Genomic DNA, 17,581 nt, shown 5'->3' with positions numbered 1-17,581 from the left:
GCCATAGCATGGAACAAACTTCCCATCAATCTCCGCCTGGAGCCTTCAGAAACTATTTTCCGACGCCAACTTAAAACTCATCTGTTCTCCTCATAGCTTACTTTAATGCCCTCTGCCTCGCACTGTCCTCCCCCCTAATGAGTTTCTCCTCTCTCTTAGCGCGGGGACACGCCGAGATGGCGTAATCCATGCGCTCTATAAATGTCTTTATTATTATTATTATAACAATCCTATCTACACGGCGGTTGCAGAGTTCAAATATTGTGGCGAAAAAGTATACAAAAATAGGTCACTGTGGGGCAAAAGTAAGCAAAACCTACGTTTTTCCAGAAAAATATCAGCAAAAGTGATTCAGTGCAAAAAAACACCCACAAAAGACTTTCCGGGAAAACGTCACTCTGTGCACAGATGGGTTAATTACACAGACTTTGCAACTTTGTGAAATGATTACGTTGGTCACTTTATTCAATTCTGCCCCCTCTCTGTTAAAAAGGGTTCCAAAGACAACCGGTAACCAAAGACCCTTTTATGTTGCCCGGCGGTATCGCCTCTATGACCCACCAATATTAATCAAATGAAGAAGCAGGCGCTGGAGACTGGAAGGCGGGAAACGAGGATTTTATTCTCTCCGGAGGAGAACACATCAATTCAGACAGCAAGTATCGTCACGAGGTGCTCTAACCACATCTCTGAGGCCTGGCCTCTTATACTAGGGTTTACGACCTTTATTGCACATAACACATTCTTGCAACACTTTAGTATTAGAAAGAACATCCTCGGAATCTCCCCCGCAGGCCCGTTCCCACACACGTTTACAGTTGGATTCCCCACCCCGGTCACAACAGGTGATGGTTGTCGCACAGCAGGGCCTGCCGCCGATTCACGGAATGCATGGGGTTTGATCGGATCTCATGGGGTGGGGGCTTTGATCGGTTCGGGGATCTTTTGATGGGGAGGGGGAAGCTTCCTACTGTACGGGGTAATAAACAGTATCCGCAGGGCCAGGTGGCGGCCTGGGAACAAGGAAGACAAACGGGGGCACAGAAAAAGGGGTTTGCATCAAAAGGGTTTGAGGCCACGAAAGGAATGTGGGGAGGTGTCGCGCTGGGAACAGGATGGGATTCCGTGGAGAAGCTGCGCTGAAGAGGGGTTTATGACCCAAGGCATGAGAGAGCGGGGGTTGTCAGCGTGCGGGGGAATGCTTGCGAGGTTAAGAGAGAGAGAGAGACGCGCTGGCTATTAGCGAGGGGCAGGGAGGCCATGGTGCTCAAAATGGCTGCCGCTTACGCGCACGAATGGGCTTGGAAGGGGGGGGGCAAGATGGCGCCGATAATGTTCACCAAGTTTGTATTTATTTTTCACAGTCCTCCCTTTAACATTTCCAAGACATCTTGCTGGCCTATTTCCTATCTACACCTATATGCAGTGATCATAAGTAAGGGAGAGGGGACTTAGGCGAAAGAACTGTACGTAAACATCACATTATAAACATCATATTGAAAAATCTCATCAGTTAGTAGGCGGGTTCATCGTTAAGTTGGTTGCAGGAAAAGTCATCGTAATGCAATATCAGACTAGAATTACGTAGCGAGGGCGTTGGGTACAGATCATAGAATAAGAACTGGTAAGTTATCATATAAGTAAGTCCTTTTTGTATACGGCGGGTGCATAGTCAGTCCAATGGTGATTGGGAGAGAAAGGAGATACAGTAAAAATATCAGAGTTCTCGTTGTCCTTTTGTCGTCTTCTGTCGGCACTGTTGAACACCTGGATTACCTATCAACAGAAATGTTCATGTGGATTGAGTCGTTGGGGGTAATTGTGAGATCAGTTCGTTTCTTGAGTCTCTGTGGTGGGCATTTCCTGTTGCTTCCATCATCTTCAAGGTGCTTGGTAGCGGGCAGAACCACAGACTTTGTTTATCCTTTCTTCGGGGGCGACCCTTGGTGGAGTTCTAGGTCACCGTTCTGGGATTTAACACAGTTCGTGGTCTACTTAGTCGGAGCTCCCTCCCTTCTGACGCAGGGAGTACTCTTCTCTGGGTAGCTCAGTAGGATTTGGAGGAACTTGGGAGTTCGGGTGGAAAGGTGCGGGTGTGAACAGTCCTTATGGTAGGTCGGAGGAGGAGGGGATGGAGCAAGGCCAAGTCGGGAACAGATCAGGGGGAGGCGGAGAGTTTTGCGTCAGGCGAGTCCGTGACCATGTTCAGAGAGCGGGGGCTTTTTGGCACACGTTGATCATAGAGCAGGGGCTTCAGGTCAGCCCTTTCCTTTAGCCTTGTCTGAAACAGTGCCCCGTCCGGCGTCTCCATACTGCTGTGGTCTCGCCTCGGCCTCCGTCGCTGATGTTCCACAATCCGCAGTCAGGCCGCGTGCTCCCACATCCGGTCTCTTTCTCCTCCGACAGTGATATCCTTAAATGAGTGTTGAAAAGACAGTCTTTAGAGATTTTGCAGAAAAAGGTAATTACATGAATCTATTTTCTCTCCCAACACCAAGCAACTGGGGTAAGCACTCGCTACATTTGAGATTTTTGCGGCTAACGTATAAACAATTGATGATGGATTTGCTGGATTCCTTACAACTTCCTTTTGTTGGCTAATTCTTTGACGCTTTGATGATTATAACGTTCATTTGTCATATGTCTATAATAGTAGATGTCAGTTCTTCTGGCAGAGACCCATTTCCCTAGTACGAGTCTTGAAAGGCTAGGCTGGTCTTCAGGGCTTTGTATTTTACAAGAAGTGCAACGTGCTATTCACCATAGTCTGATAGGCATCCTTCTGAGGGATGAACATAGGCTAAACAAGTCTTCATTACATCAAAACATTTTATTTTCAGCAAGGCTTACAGCAATGAGGTCTTTCGATTTTCGATCTAATTTTTAACTTTGCATACATCTTTCTAACTTTCTATATAAATCCTCGCAACCTGGTTACTACAAAAAAAACTCGGGGGGGTGGTTTGCTATAGTTATTAAACTTATCCTCGGGGAAGGTGGGATCTTATGAAAAACGATTAAGGACACAGTGAATCGGAGCAAGGGGCGTTTTTCAAGTTCTCGTTCAAGGCAGCTGATACCAAACTAGGGGTATTTTGGGTAGATGGGGGTGTCTCGATTATTTCTTACAGCTTGGGGTACGGAGACAATTTTCAATGGGGATGGTCGCATTACCACAGACATATTTTATCATAGAAGCCACTGACAAATAGTTCCCTGAGAGTGGGTCAAATTTAGGGAACCTTAGTCGTCTTACCTGTCCTTTTCCTATCGGTCAATTTAAATTGCATCCATATTTTAGTAGAAAAGGAGAGGTAGTAACGTGGTACCGATACAATTTTATTTAGGACAAATTTGTGCAAATACTTGTGGTATTTGGGGCCAATCAGGAGGTGCACCAGGTTCGCCAATTAGGTGCCAGTTGCTAGGAAGAGGGAAAGTGTGGAGGAGTGGAAAAGTGAGTGAGAGAGAGAGAGAGAGAGAGAGAGAGAGAGAGAGAGAGAGAGAGAGAGAGAGAGACAGACAATAGGCCAAACAGTACACGTGTGACATGGGGAATGACCGTGTATTGTTTGGGCTATTCAGTGCGTTACCCATCGTTAGACGTTTCGGGTCTGTGTTAGGAGGTAGAAAGCATGCAGTTTTGGGACAGAAGAGTATTAGATCAGGTAAAAAGGTCGCATTGGGTAGAGCGTCCTTGTTGTGCCGTTTTGCAGCGCTAGTCCGTCTTCATGCATCGGGCGTGACGTGGTTCCAGATCCCTTATGATACTTTAATCGGGATTCTAATGTAGCCTGCAGAGGGAAAAAGGGGGAAAAAAGGGGGAGGTAGGGGGACAACATTCGAACACATCAAATGTATGGGCACGAAAGTCCTTTACTTACCACATACTCGTACTTATCTCTTCGGGATATAATCCCTTAGGGTTTTGGTTTCCTAAAGTCATGGGGGCAGGCAATGTGATAGGTGGTTCATGGGGAGGTCCGAGGATGGTATTAAGGATCGTGTGTAGTGAAAACGCTAAAAAGAGGAATCAGAGGTGCCTAGCGCGAGGTACCCGGTTTCGTAGATGTATCCGGTCATCGGGATCCCTAAATCATTCCCAAAGCTGTGATGTTCTTAAGGCATACCAGTTCTTCGTTCAACCCTGTACCTTAGTACCTTCGACCACCATATCCTTATAACAATTTATCAATCACACCATTCTACTTTACCCATTCTCTGAAGTCGAGGTCCTTCTTCATACGTCAGTTCCTGAGCTTAGTCGCATATCTTGGAGGCAGCGTATCATACCTTCGATTTGACCATCAACCCAGGGCCGAACAACCATTTCTCGGATAACCTTAAAAAAAGAGCAGAACAGTTGCGCACAGAAAAACCCTCCCACCGATACCCGCATTTACAAAAAGTACGCGATGCCTATCCTTAACTTTTTAAGACCTTTATTTGTAGAATTATTCAGTACGAAAAATGTGAGAGCGCAATTCATATTTTGGCCTGACATGTCGTCGATGGAAGCACATACAGTAGGTGTTATTTTATAGCACAAGAACATGAAAAATGGTCTAATTAATTATTTGCAAGTAACCAGAAACATTTCATTGCGTGACGAAGGAATCAGGGGCATTTCAGTTCATAAATGGAAACACAGTCAAGCTCATCATAATCACATTTCCAAGATGTACATCGCGGGTGTGCATCGTAAGCGGCGTTATGTATCAGTTACTACGAATACCAAAAATAATTTGTTCATTGAAATCAACATTTTACGGAATCCTTCTTAAATGTTTGCCAAGTGAACCCTCCTCCCTTTAACATCGAGTGCGCAATGGTTCATATATATACATATATATCTTAGTACATCAAGTTTCATTAGCTAAGGAACACCACGAGGCATCCGTTAGTTTCCATTGATACCAGCGCCATTTTGGGCGAGGCCGGTTTAGTCCGGAAGTAGCATCAGGGGCAAAATATCCCCGACAATTGGCGGTTGGACCAGAGTCCCTTTCGGTAGTCCAAAAGAAAACTGTGCTAACAAAGGGGCTGGTGGTGTGGACCGTCAATCAAGAGAGGGAGGGGGTAAAGTCTCTCTTACCGGGTCATGTTGATGTTCAGCCGGAACTTGCTCGAGTTCGTTAGCCCATAATGTTCCTGGGTGGTTCAGACGGAAGCTGATGCAGACACGAGAGCACCGCCATCTTGTTGCTGTGCCGTGGTTATTTCATTTGAGATCAATGCAACTGTTCCTCACCGGAAGCCTGAAGGGGCCGAGGGCTCTTGGGACTTTGGTAGAATCTTCAAAGTCGAGGGGATGTTTGTCGATGGTGGGGGCTTGCGCCCAGGTGGGCGAGTGCCCGAGTTGCAATTTCGGACAAAGTTACTCCAGCGGCCTAGACCCGCCTTTTGAGGGCCCAGACGCCATTTTTTTAGACCCTGTGGCAGCCACCTTTGCCGTATCCATCAGGAGTGGAAGAAGACTTCTTGTGATGGCGAAAGACAGAGCATCATGTTGCTGGAGCAGGACATTTTGGTTCGGGGCGCCAGGGTGCAGCAGTGGAGCCTTCGTCTGGGGAGGTGAGAAAGGCTCGTCCGTGCCGCCTTCCTCTCCCGGCGCATCCTACGCCGTCCCTTGGAATCAGGGGCGCACATGATGACCACCCTACACCCCTGATTCCGACTCTTGGGGGACCACTGTACATCCGGTGCTCCGTAAATATGCCCATCGGACATTGTGTGTCCTGTACTACGCAAGTATACCAGCCGGGTCTTGTATATCCTGTACTGAGAAAATATACGAGTCGGGCATTGTGTGTCCTGTGTTGCGGAAATATGGCCGTCGCCCGGCTGGAGGACATCGGCGTCGGGCCAGGGCAGGGAAGCCTCCTACCTGTGGAGGTGGAAGAGGCTCGTCCGCGTCGCCTCTTCCTCCCTGCCCACCCTGCATCCGTTCGATGGAGGAATTCGTGATGGCCGGACCAGGAGACACAAGGGAGGGGGTCACCTTCATCCGCCCCCTCCCTACTCGCGGTCCGGGGGACGTCATCCCTGGAAGGGCAATATGGGAAGACCATTTCATTGCCCGCTGTGTGGGGTCTCCAGTACCTTCTCGCCAGCAATCTCTCTTTGGGCTCATGGTTGCTGGCAGGCCCCGCCCCACACGTGCTATGTGTTTCGGATGGGCGGGACCATCAAACTGTTACATCGGAAGACTTCCGGAGTGAGCATAATATGTTTTGTATTTTTCCTATTAGTAAAGTTTGTTTTCTAGAGAGTTCTACTAGTTATTCTATTTACTGTTGGTTGTGTGTTTTACCGTAATTAAATCCTGAGTTATATAATAGACGTTTGGCTTTCTCGAGTCTTTTCTCTAACGGGGGGTTGTTTACACTGACCTGCAGTTGTGTTTGTTTTTCAGAGTGGGGGAGCAACAGAGAGCAATCAGTCCCAGAACTCTAACATGTCGTTAAAATTGGTCTGACGAAATCTGTGCCATCGAGCATAATCAAACGGGGTGGCCCTGTCTGTTCTGTCTGCACTAGTCTGATTGGTTTTTATCTCACGTCCTTTTCCTTTCTGTCGGTCCGTCCTTTCTGTCAACCCTCCATTCTTACCTATGCTTTGCAGAGTCGGGCATTGGGCTTTCCAGTGTCCAAGACATTTACAGAAAGCACATTGGTTTTGTTTTAAATCTGTCCGTCCTGTGCGTAATGTTGGGGGATTACCTTCGGGTCGTTGTGTTCCGGGGTTGGTTTGTCGGCACATCCCTTTACACCGTTCGCTTTTCATGTCTACTCCTCGGGACTGTGCCATCGCTGGCCCTTCCCTTTGCCTACTAGACGTTTGGAGGGTTGTCCGTCGTGTTCCCTCACCTTTTCTGAATACGTCGCCTTCCCTTCGTCGTGTGGCTTCTTTGCGCCACATACCGAGACTATCGAGCATAATAGGTGTTGTTTCATTCCTACGAAGGGCTATTTCTACTGTTTCTATCTTGTCGAGATCAAAGGATCCTCTCAGTGGCCACTGTCTTTCTCGATCCTTTTTCGTATATTTATGCCACAGCTCACTATAGGCTATAGCAATTAATCCATGCTTCATGAACATGTCCTTATTAGGGGTGCCTTCCAGCGGAGCCGGATGGTTCATCTCTAATAGGCGGTCCGGGTAAAACAGGCTACTAACCAGTGGGGAGAAGACAGGCATGACGGATCACAATGGGATAATAGTCAGCACTACCTATCTTATCACTGCGCGCAAAGACTAGACAGAATATTTCTATTCTACGTTGTTTGCACGTAGTGAATACCTCATAAACCAATTCTGAGCAATCAATCAATGTTAGGCCAAAAATAAAAAATCAATATGGTCAATGGGGAGAATAGGTAGGCTCGCTAAGGTTCGCGTCACCTACCCTTTCACTATCTGCAAAGAGGGGGGCCTATTTTTCCCTGTTTGCAGACAGAGAATCTCCAGAAAACAATCTATAACAGTTAATCAATGGGGGGGAAGGGGCAATTGTTCAGTGGGGGAGAAAGATAGGTCCGACTGGTGCGTACCTATCCTTCGCTGTTTATAAAGGGAGAGCCTGTTGTTTCTCCGTTTGTAGACAGTGAATCTCCAATAAATTAACACAAAGTAATACTAGTATTTTCTCAACAATTATCAATCACTTTCAACTATCTATCACTTTCGCAATTCGTCGTGTTTACACGACCTTACCCGGACCGCATGGACAGTTTCTCGTCTTCCGAATCCAGCACCCGATCGTCCTCTTCTCTTCGTAATTCTTGTGGCACTCCTGATGGTTCCCAGTCAGGACCGTAGATCACTCGAGAGAGGTCTGTTCGGAACCAGTGAAGTTCGGATGATCGGCTGTCAGACGAGGGTCTATCGGACAGGGTACCTTCCGATCGTTGCAGTCGTTCACTCTGTCGTCAGGACCTCTCCCACTGGATCCACGAGTCGCTGATGGGCCCCACGTTTGGGGCGCCAATTGTTAAAAAGGGTTCCAAAGACAACCGGTAACCAAAGACCCTTTTATGTTGCCCGGCGGTATCGCCTCTATGACCCACCAATATTAATCAAATGAAGAAGCAGGCGCTGGAGACTGGAAGGCGGGAAACGAGGATTTTATTCTCTCCGGAGGAGAACACATCAATTCAGACAGCAAGTATCGTCACGAGGTGCTCTAACCACATCTCTGAGGCCTGGCCTCTTATACTAGGGTTTACGACCTTTATTGCACATAACACATTCTTGCAACACTTTAGTATTAGAAAGAACATCCTCGGAATCTCCCCCGCAGGCCCGTTCCCACACACGTTTACAGTTGGATTCCCCACCCCGGTCACAACAGGTGATGGTTGTCGCACAGCAGGGCATTCCGCCGATTCACGGAATGCATGGGGTTTGATCGGATCTCATGGGGTGGGGGCTTTGATCGGTTCGGGGATCTTTTGATGGGGAGGGGGAAGCTTCCTACTGTACGGGGTAATAAACAGTATCCGCAGGGCCAGGTGGCGGCCTGGGAACAAGGAAGACAAACGGGGGCACAGAAAAAGGGGTTTGCATCAAAAGGGTTTGAGGCCACGAAAGGAATGTGGGGAGGTGTCGCGCTGGGAACAGGATGGGATTCCGTGGAGAAGCTGCGCTGAAGAGGGGTTTATGACCCAAGGCATGAGAGAGCGGGGGTTGTCAGCGTGCGGGGGAATGCTTGCGAGGTTAAGAGAGAGAGAGAGACGCGCTGGCTATTAGCGAGGGGCAGGGAGGCCATGGTGCTCAAAATGGCTGCCGCTTACGCGCACGAATGGGCTTGGAAGGGGGGGGGCAAGATGGCGCCGATAATGTTCACCAAGTTTGTATTTATTTTTCACATCTCAATACTAGTTGAGTGGTGGCAAAGTGTGCTGCTTGGTTTCAGAAGAAAGAAGGGGGAGATGGGACTGTTATACGTTTTTGCAAAAGGGACCTATTATTCCCTTTTTGCACTGTGCTTTGTAACAAAAACACACTTGTCCCAAGAAACAATACTTTAGATGCAAAGAATTAAATTGCGTGTAAAATGTATTCAAGGAAGTTTATGTAAAACTATTTCACGACACATAGCAGTGCAAAATAAATGTGCCCGGTGCTTTCTGTAGGGGGAACATCCTTTACAACGCGGATGTTACACCGCAGTTCCCTTACGATGCAACTTTTACAACAACAAGTTGTAACAACGAATTGCGCTGGGGGGCGCTCCAGGATAGTAAATTGTTTAATTTACTATCCAACTCCTTCCCTACTATCCACGGGGACTGGAGTTGGAATAGTAAATTAAACTATTCACTATCCAGCCCCCAACAACGCAAGTCGTGGTAACGACTTGCATTGTAAAACATGCGTCGTAAAGTACTGCGATGTAAAACATCGCGTTGTAACAACATACTCCCTTTCTGTAGAGGTGACACATTCAAGTGATAAATCATTTTTAACAAGTTCATCGGCAAACACATGGACCGCACAGCCCTTCACAGCAAGTTCTCAACAATCCTATAGGCTCCGTGTTTTTAACGTTGACGGTGATCCCAATAAAAATGGCGGGATCATCAGTTATGAGACAAGAAAGACATTATTTACACACCCATGCATAGTGCATACCCCTGATCACAAGTTGCCTCAAGCACAATGGAACACGGAGCAACAGGCAAGAGCAAAGTACTTGAGGTAGAACTCCACATGCCTGTTCGTTCAAACCAGTGCCGGGGTAAAGGGAGGGATCTAAAAGACCAGGATTATTGTCATTGACATAATGAGTATTGTTTATTGATTATTGATTGGTGTTTTTCAGAATCACCGCAGTTTGTCAAAGAGCCAGACCGGCACCTGACTGCTGAGATGGAGAAGGTTGTGGAGATACCATGCCAGGCAAAAGGTTTGTTTACCAAGACCTAAACCCAGTTCAAGAACCCCTCATCATGAGAGTCCACCCTCTTCTGTCAGCATGAATATAGCCTGATCCTTTTTTTTGATTCTTTTATATGTCATCGTTGTGTCAGTTATTTTTTTTACATACTTTTGTATTTTGTGGTTGGCAACATGTTGTCTTTTTTGCCACATTGGGTTGACCTCAGGCACTGGAGAGCTGGTAGCATATGGAACGTGGGGCGGGATTGAAAATTAAAATGAGGTGAGTGAGAAAACAGTGGAGGGAATGACCGCCAACGATCAGCACGAGGCACACCATGAGTGAATGTGCAGTATGCAAATACTCCTTTTACGTTATGCTCTAATGGCTGTTGAGTTTTTTCCTTTTATGTGGTCAATATGTAATCTACACTAATATCAGCACAACAAAATCCCATTGAGAGGTGTCAATCCGAATTGGCAGCCGTAGACATGTACTAAAGTTTGCAAGGTTTCTACAGTTTGACGGTGGCATTATTTTTCATGCCTTAATAATGAGGTTGAGGTTGTAAATTGGAAATTAGTCTGCCACTTCTATTGAGTTTTGACACTTGTTAGCAACTGCTTCATTAGGTTTTATAAAGACATCTTTTTTTGCACAAGCGACTTTTACAGGGGTTCTGATGGGGTCATTGTCTCAATTTGCTCCTTCATGAAGGTTAACGCGATCCCTCAAGGGAGATGTAGAGCGAAAAAACCTGTTTCAGTTGTGGCAGCTGGTTTTCTTTGGAAAAAGAAAAGGGAGCTTTAAAGACACCCACCCCAGGTGTGAGCTGATATTAAATCAATTTGAGTGGCAGGTCAGAGATATGAGAGGAGCCTAGCACCTTACTGTGCTGAAATAGGGACCAAGAGTCCCCTCATAAAGAAAAGAGTAAAACCCCAATTTTTACTAATTAATTCAGATTTTTTTGTTCTTCCGGGAAATGGCACATGCAACGCTACGAAGCCTACTAGGCTCTCAAACACTCATCTGCATTGCAAATTAGTTAAAGTCTATGACATAAGAGTGGCATAGAACATAGCCATGCCAGGTAGCACCTACGGCAGCATGAACATATTACACAAGGTACAAGATGCAGGAAGAAGGCTCCAGATGCATCCATATGCCTAAACCTTGTAGTGTATATAATGGTGACAGCGGTTCCTCTAAGAGTGCAGTTGCCAAATTAAAATGGGACCTTCATCTTATCTTGGAATCCAGTTAAATGTGGCGTCCTCCAAGGTTGTCTGTTTTCTCCCTTCATTTCAACAGTTACACGAGACCCGTTGCTGGGATTGTTTCCTATTACCAACAAAAATTGCAGCTGCACGCAGACAGAATACAAATTGCTCTCCACCTAGGCAAACGTTCAGAACAGGGAATGTACCAGCATGCCTGAAACTATCCACCAATGGCTGAAGGAGCCCTCTCCTCAACTGAATGGGAAAAAACCTGAAATTCTGATAACCTGAAATTCTGATAACCTGTAATTCTGATAACCTGTAATACCCTGGCTAATAGTCTCCCATTCTATTACCTGAGTGAGGTAGGGATGCCCCCTCAAATAGTTTGATATAGGTCAACAAAGATCTTTTCTTTCCATGCCGGATTACAACAATCATTAAAAAATTGATATCTAGCTAAAGAGGTTCAGAGATATTCTCCCTTTTCTCAATTCAAAACATCAGACAAAAACACTAGATTTCTAGTCCTATCTGGGATCTACCATTGCAACATAAATTCCTCAGGAGCACACAAGAAAAATAGCATCAGATCAAGAGAGGATACAAATCCAAGCAGATAGACTTGGCCTCAATGTTAAGAGGCTTCATCACACCACTCTAGCTTTCAAGCAACTCCACTAGCTGCTGGCGGCACAGAACATTATATTTAAACTCCTCTGCATGACTTTCCAAGCATTGTGAGAGTTAGGTATGGATTACCTTCAAAAGCTGACATCACTCTACACTCCCAATTACAACTTCTGATCCAGTGCAGCCAATCTGATTACTGGAATCAGTTGTAATCTGTAGACACTCAGAGGCCAAACACTTAGAATCCTAGTTGCCCAATGATGTACCTCGCTGAGCCCTAACCTCAGAAACCAATCAAATTTGTAATCACTTCAAAAAAAGTTAAAAATCATCCTTTAACAGAGGCTTTCCCAGCCTTCTAGACTCCAGCTGGACCAGCCCTACTCTTGAGAAAGGACATGGCCCACTAATATCATTTCACTCCTTAAGCCAACTTACTACAAGAAACTGATGACTCTTAGTGAAATGCCGTGAAAAATGTAGCACCTTACCTTTTGAACAATTTGGCGCTATGAAGTGGCTTCTTTGTCACAAGCCAGTACTTTACAAATACAATAAAATAAACACCCTAATGAGGATGTTCTACAAACCTACAAAACATTTTGAAGTGGAAATTCAATCTGTAGTGACTTTTCTGATAATTTGCCAGCTCCTTCCTAATTTACTATTCGAAACAAGGGTCTTGAAAGCTGTTCAAGAAATATGAGGAGAATTCCAAAGGCACTCTTTTTTTGTGATAATCAATTTGTATTGATTTTATTAAAACAGGATGAAATATACAACCAGCAGTAAGTAGAGACATTAATATACAGCATATGTATGGCATGATTGCAGCATCGATCAACCCCATCCCTGGAAGGATAGGGAATGAAAGGGAGGACAACGTGAATTCCTACTTTGAGGTTACAGATGCATAAGTGGAATGTCATTCATCCAATACCCGCACCCACTTGCCCGATTCTTTGCGATACTTCCCTGGACACCCCCTGGCTTCATACATGGGTTTTTCTTGTGCTGCGCACCAGTCCACTCCCCTACACCACCATGCCATAGTGTGCGCAACCGGCCAAAGGCACTCTTAATCTGTTATTTTTCTGTGCTGCTCTTTTCTGCATATAAAATGTACTCTATGTCTATCTGCAGAGTATGGTTTGTATATCCTTTAGAGAAAAAAATACCTTTATTTGTATACTTCGTTGGTTAGGCCGTTGTCTGTATGGTCAGTTGTCAAGTGTCTCCTCTCTCTGTCAACAGGTGTTCCCCAGCCAGAAATAGTCTGGTACAAAGATGCCTCCCTGGTAGAAGTGCGTAAGCTCGACAGGTTTCGGCTCCTTGCTGACGGGAGTCTGCGGATAACCGGGCTGGTTCCGGATGACACTGGAATGTTCCAATGCTTCGCTCGCAATGATGCTGGCGAGATGCAGACCTCCACATATCTTGCTGTAACAAGTGAGTAAAGTTTTGTACTTTTCTTGATCGACCAGAATGCACCAAGGGCTCTTGAAGCATCTGGATGGCTCTTGTCCTCCCCACAGAATCTGTTGATAAGGTACTTGCTGAGAATACTTATAAAACTGTGACTTGGGAGGCATGACTGGGTTCTCATATGTTTAGAGTGGTGTTCATGATCATTGTATCAGCATCACGTTCCGAAATAAGCATTGGCAGTGTTCAGAAGGGGGTGCAAGTAGTGAGATGTATGTTCACCTTATGAACGAATTTGACAGTACTATCGCTTGGGTAATCCTCACGATTTGTGACATATACTTACAGTGTGCTACACTTTGTGATAGTAGGCCCCTGGATTGTTTTCAGTATCACTGACGGTTAGCAGAACACCAGGCGGCGATCACAGCTACAATGTGAATTCCCTTTGTAACATTGGCATGCAGGCAAGGGTGTCCACCCCACTCCAGGTCATTAAGGACACTGCCTCCACTGCTGAACTTTTCTCCTACAAATCACTAATTTCAGGTGTGTTAGTCTTGTTCGTTCAGTGGAAGCAAAACAGAACTACAACACCCAGGATGCATTAGTCAACCACACAAAAATCCGGAACTGGAACGAGCTTTTGCAATGACCTAGAGGGAGATAGTCAACTGAGAGAAAGACTGGCCTAGATAGAAATGAGTAGTTTCTCGGCATGTTAGTTCTTCGAAAAGACTTGTTGTAGGGTTTAGCTAGTGTCGCTCCTCAGGTAATAGCTGATGTGCCACTGACTCTTTTCCAGCCTTGTCTTCGTCTCAGTGGCGCCTGAGGTCCTAATGTGCCAGTCCACCTTCGAGTGTGGCATAATACATGTGTCTCCTATCTTTACAATGATGACTGCATGCGAATAAAAGTCTGCAACCGGTCAGAAGACTAAACAAATGGAAGATGTGATAATAGGAACTGGTTTCAGTCTTTGCAAGTGTTGTGTGACACTTCAGCACCGTACTTTCTTAAAACACGTCTTTGCGAGTGTGGTGTGACTGTCGAACTCTACATTAAAGCAACCTCTATGAGTGTTATGGGACTGTGCTGTAATCTACATTTTTTTAAAACGTCTTTGGCAGTGTTCTGACTTAGTAGCACTGGGCATATTTGGTGTTCAACGAGTTTTAATGCATCAACGTCGGCACAATGATATAGTGAGTCTGTCACGACAGGCTTCGAACGAACGTTTGAAATGCAAGATACACACAGATTTCTGCATCAAATTAATTTTTCCGGTGAGCTTTTTTACCAGCTCGCCTTACAAGGCATGTTGACAAATGAATTTTTCTTTGAAAAATGCAAAGCAGTGAAAAGGGGGGTATGCGTGCAATATTTGGGAAATGTGATTAACATGACACGGGGCCAATGTGAAATGGATTGTGCGCCCCTTTAGCCCACGGGAGGGGGGGGGGGGGGGAGGGGGCAACCCAAAGTGGAGTGGGTGGGGGGATGGGGACAGGGGGGACGCTGCTCGACCAAGGGGCTCTGTGCATCTGTGAGGCACCCAAAATAAATGACATTTACGGAGCCTGTTTCTAAATTGTCCTTGTGTGCCCATCTGTTTGTGTTATGCATCTGACGCGGGCTGGTAGTGACATTGGGCCTCTTGGTTCTTGTCCCCTCAGGCATTGCACCCAACATTACCCGTGGCCCCGTGGACAGCACGGTGATCGACGGCATGTCGGTGGTCCTGCACTGCGAGACCTCCGGGGCGCCGAGGCCTGCAATCACCTGGCAGAAAGGTAACCTATGCATTGTACCTGAGTCGCCTATAGATGGCGCCCCTGCACAGCTCTGATCAATGTGACTGCACCGGATCTTGCCATGACTAACCTACCTCTCTTTACTGGCCCATCCCTCCTTTCCAGACTGTTTATTCCCCCTCACATACCTTTTCCTGAATATAATCCTGTAAATGTGGTGTTGTGCTCATGTTCTCAACTGTGGTTCCAAGTTCCCCAAATGGCCAAAGTGTTCGGACCCTGGTAAATTGGGTTACCCAGCAGAAGAGGGCTAGCACCCTCTAGCAGCCGCCTTTCCATTTGTATTTCGCTCTCGCCTCATTCTGAGTAGTATCCGTGGGTGGAATCGCTGTGATTTGAGAAGCTAATGTACTGTAACAGTTTTGTGTAATTTTGAAATTGCTCCAATAAAAGGGATTGCATCCTCTGTGGAATCCATTTTGTTTTAAGTACCAGCAGCTTTACAGAGGCCAATAAGACATCTGAAGCATTTGCGCTGACGGCACCTGCGCGGAGCAGAAGGGAGGGGAGGGGGGCAGAGTCCGCTGAAAGGAATCGCAAGGTCATGGGTGTTTTGGTCAAATCAAATCATCTTTATTCGGTCATTGTAGGACCATAAAAGCACAGAATAAAACATTTACATCTTCAGAAATATAAATAACACTCTAAAAGCATCATAAAACAAATAGTCATTAAAGTGCATCGGATCTTCTCAGTTTGATGGTAGCAATGATATAGCTAAGAACAGCAGTGCAAACATCAAGTGACTCTAAGCTTTGCAGATAGATTGGGGTATTTTGGTCTTGTCTAATCTTGTGATGTCATTGACAGTGACAGCAATATTGTATTATCCTTCCCACTGATGGCTTGTCATGTCATTGCCAATTCACTTGTATATTTTGGTATATTGACTCCATCCGCTTGTCATTGGTTGAAAGGAGACACACAATACTTATCACCTTTATAACTACAGATGCTACTGGGCCTTTCATGTGGTCATTTCTCTTTAGTTGGTGAAAGACAAATGATGAGAAAGGAGTACATTCGGACACCGAACATTAATACATTTTGCACTTTCCCACACTATTGTGGCTGATTTGTAGGTGTCGCGGGGATTCAATAAATGTATTTTACAAGACTGGAAACGCAGCTCCGAAGATTAATTGATTTTTAAACTGGCCTGTGTTTATGTCAATGACACTTACAGTTTCAGCGGAATGATACTTTCATACCATTAATCTCTTACAGATTCACAGGATGTACTTAATTCTGCAATTGAGACAAGGGATAGAAAACAGTATCTTGTTCTTATTTCTAATAAATGTAGTACGACCAACAGGCATGTCTTGAATAACTCACTAAGATTCTGATGCAAAACCCACAATGTACCACCCTGTAGACCAGTGGTGGCTGGCAAGTAAAGAGGGTCGTTGGGCGGGGGTGGACAAAAATGATAGTGAAAAACGAATCCCACATACCTTTTATGCACGACGTTCTCCTCCTCTCTCAGGTCTCCAGGAACTTGTAGTAACCAATCACAGCACCAGGATTGGAGGTAGTGGCCTCTTTTGCTGCTCCTGAGAGCACTGGAGCCCCATGCTGTGTCTGTCTAAGACAGCTGGGCTAGAGAGAATTAAACTGCGCATGTCTGGCTGGCCGTCTCAAGACAGCCACCCACAAAGACATGAGCACTTTAAACCTAAGTGCCCTGCCTTTCACTGCTTTCTGCTGATGCCCATCCTGACGCTTGGCCCGGGATGGAGTTTTGAAAATGTATTACTTTTTTTTTTCTTCAATCCTGGTGGCCATTTTTAGTGGTGCAACGCTCCTCAGCCTTAACAGAGGAGCCGCCCCTGCTGTACACGCCATCTTTTAATTGTATTTTGCTATCATTGGATATTGCAATTGCCACCGTAATATCAGGCTAGATGCTTGCCCTTGAACAATAGTAGGAAGATGCCTTTGTGCTGTTTTGGTGGATATTGTAAAATACTCGCTGTAACCTTGCCCTGTTGGAACCCATGTCTGTCCACGGGCGGTGCATAGTTTTCAGAACTCCACTAAATGGCCACTCCTTTCTTACCAAAACCACCTACCTTCTTTCTCCTCTTCTCAATGTGCTGTTTTCTGGTGACCATGATAAAATAGAGCCCATTGTTCTACAATTGTCCTTAAGTAGCTACAAAACCTTGGGTCACTTGTAAAAGCTGGTGTCTCCTCTGCAGCGTAGAAGGTGTCTTTATAATGAAGCCGGGGTCTTTGTCCTCTTTTAACTGTACTCCTCTTGCCTTCTATATTGCTGTTTATTAACATCTAGAACTTCTTGTTAAAATATGTTCTTTTTCCAGATTTGATTTCTCTTGCTACAATGGATGCTGTGTGTACATAGTGTCTGATAGGCTAAAATGAGGTCACGGACTAGTTGGCTTTTTTGCACACGGACTGATTTGCGACCTCACCTTCATTTTGCAGTGTGACTGATATATTAATCAGTTACAGCACAAAATACCCATTCAAAGGGAGTTGCACAAGCCTCTCTCTAATTAATATTCATGAGGCAAGAATATATTTGTGACTGAGGATGGCTGCAGTGATGGTGGCATGTGAGGAGGACAGCAGACCAC

The 17,581-nt window shown here is 45.6% G+C and overlaps 1 protein-coding gene across 1 annotated transcript in view; it reads left to right on the top strand.

Annotated features, from left to right (window-relative positions):
* Positions 1–17,581, top strand: part of SDK2 (sidekick cell adhesion molecule 2) — a 590,299-nt gene that overhangs the window by 310,615 nt on the left and 262,103 nt on the right. The window contains exons 8-10 of the mRNA XM_086929413.1: positions 9,827–9,910; positions 12,994–13,188; positions 14,841–14,957. Of these exons, the coding sequence (XP_086785539.1) occupies positions 9,827–9,910; positions 12,994–13,188; positions 14,841–14,957 (396 nt within the window). The remainder of the gene's footprint in view (positions 1–9,826; positions 9,911–12,993; positions 13,189–14,840; positions 14,958–17,581) is intronic.

This window comes from Lissotriton vulgaris, chromosome 7, assembly GCF_964263255.1.
Source record: "Lissotriton vulgaris chromosome 7, aLisVul1.2, whole genome shotgun sequence".
NCBI lineage: Eukaryota > Metazoa > Chordata > Amphibia > Caudata > Salamandridae > Lissotriton > Lissotriton vulgaris.
This window is presented reverse-complemented; position numbering and strand designations above follow the sequence as displayed.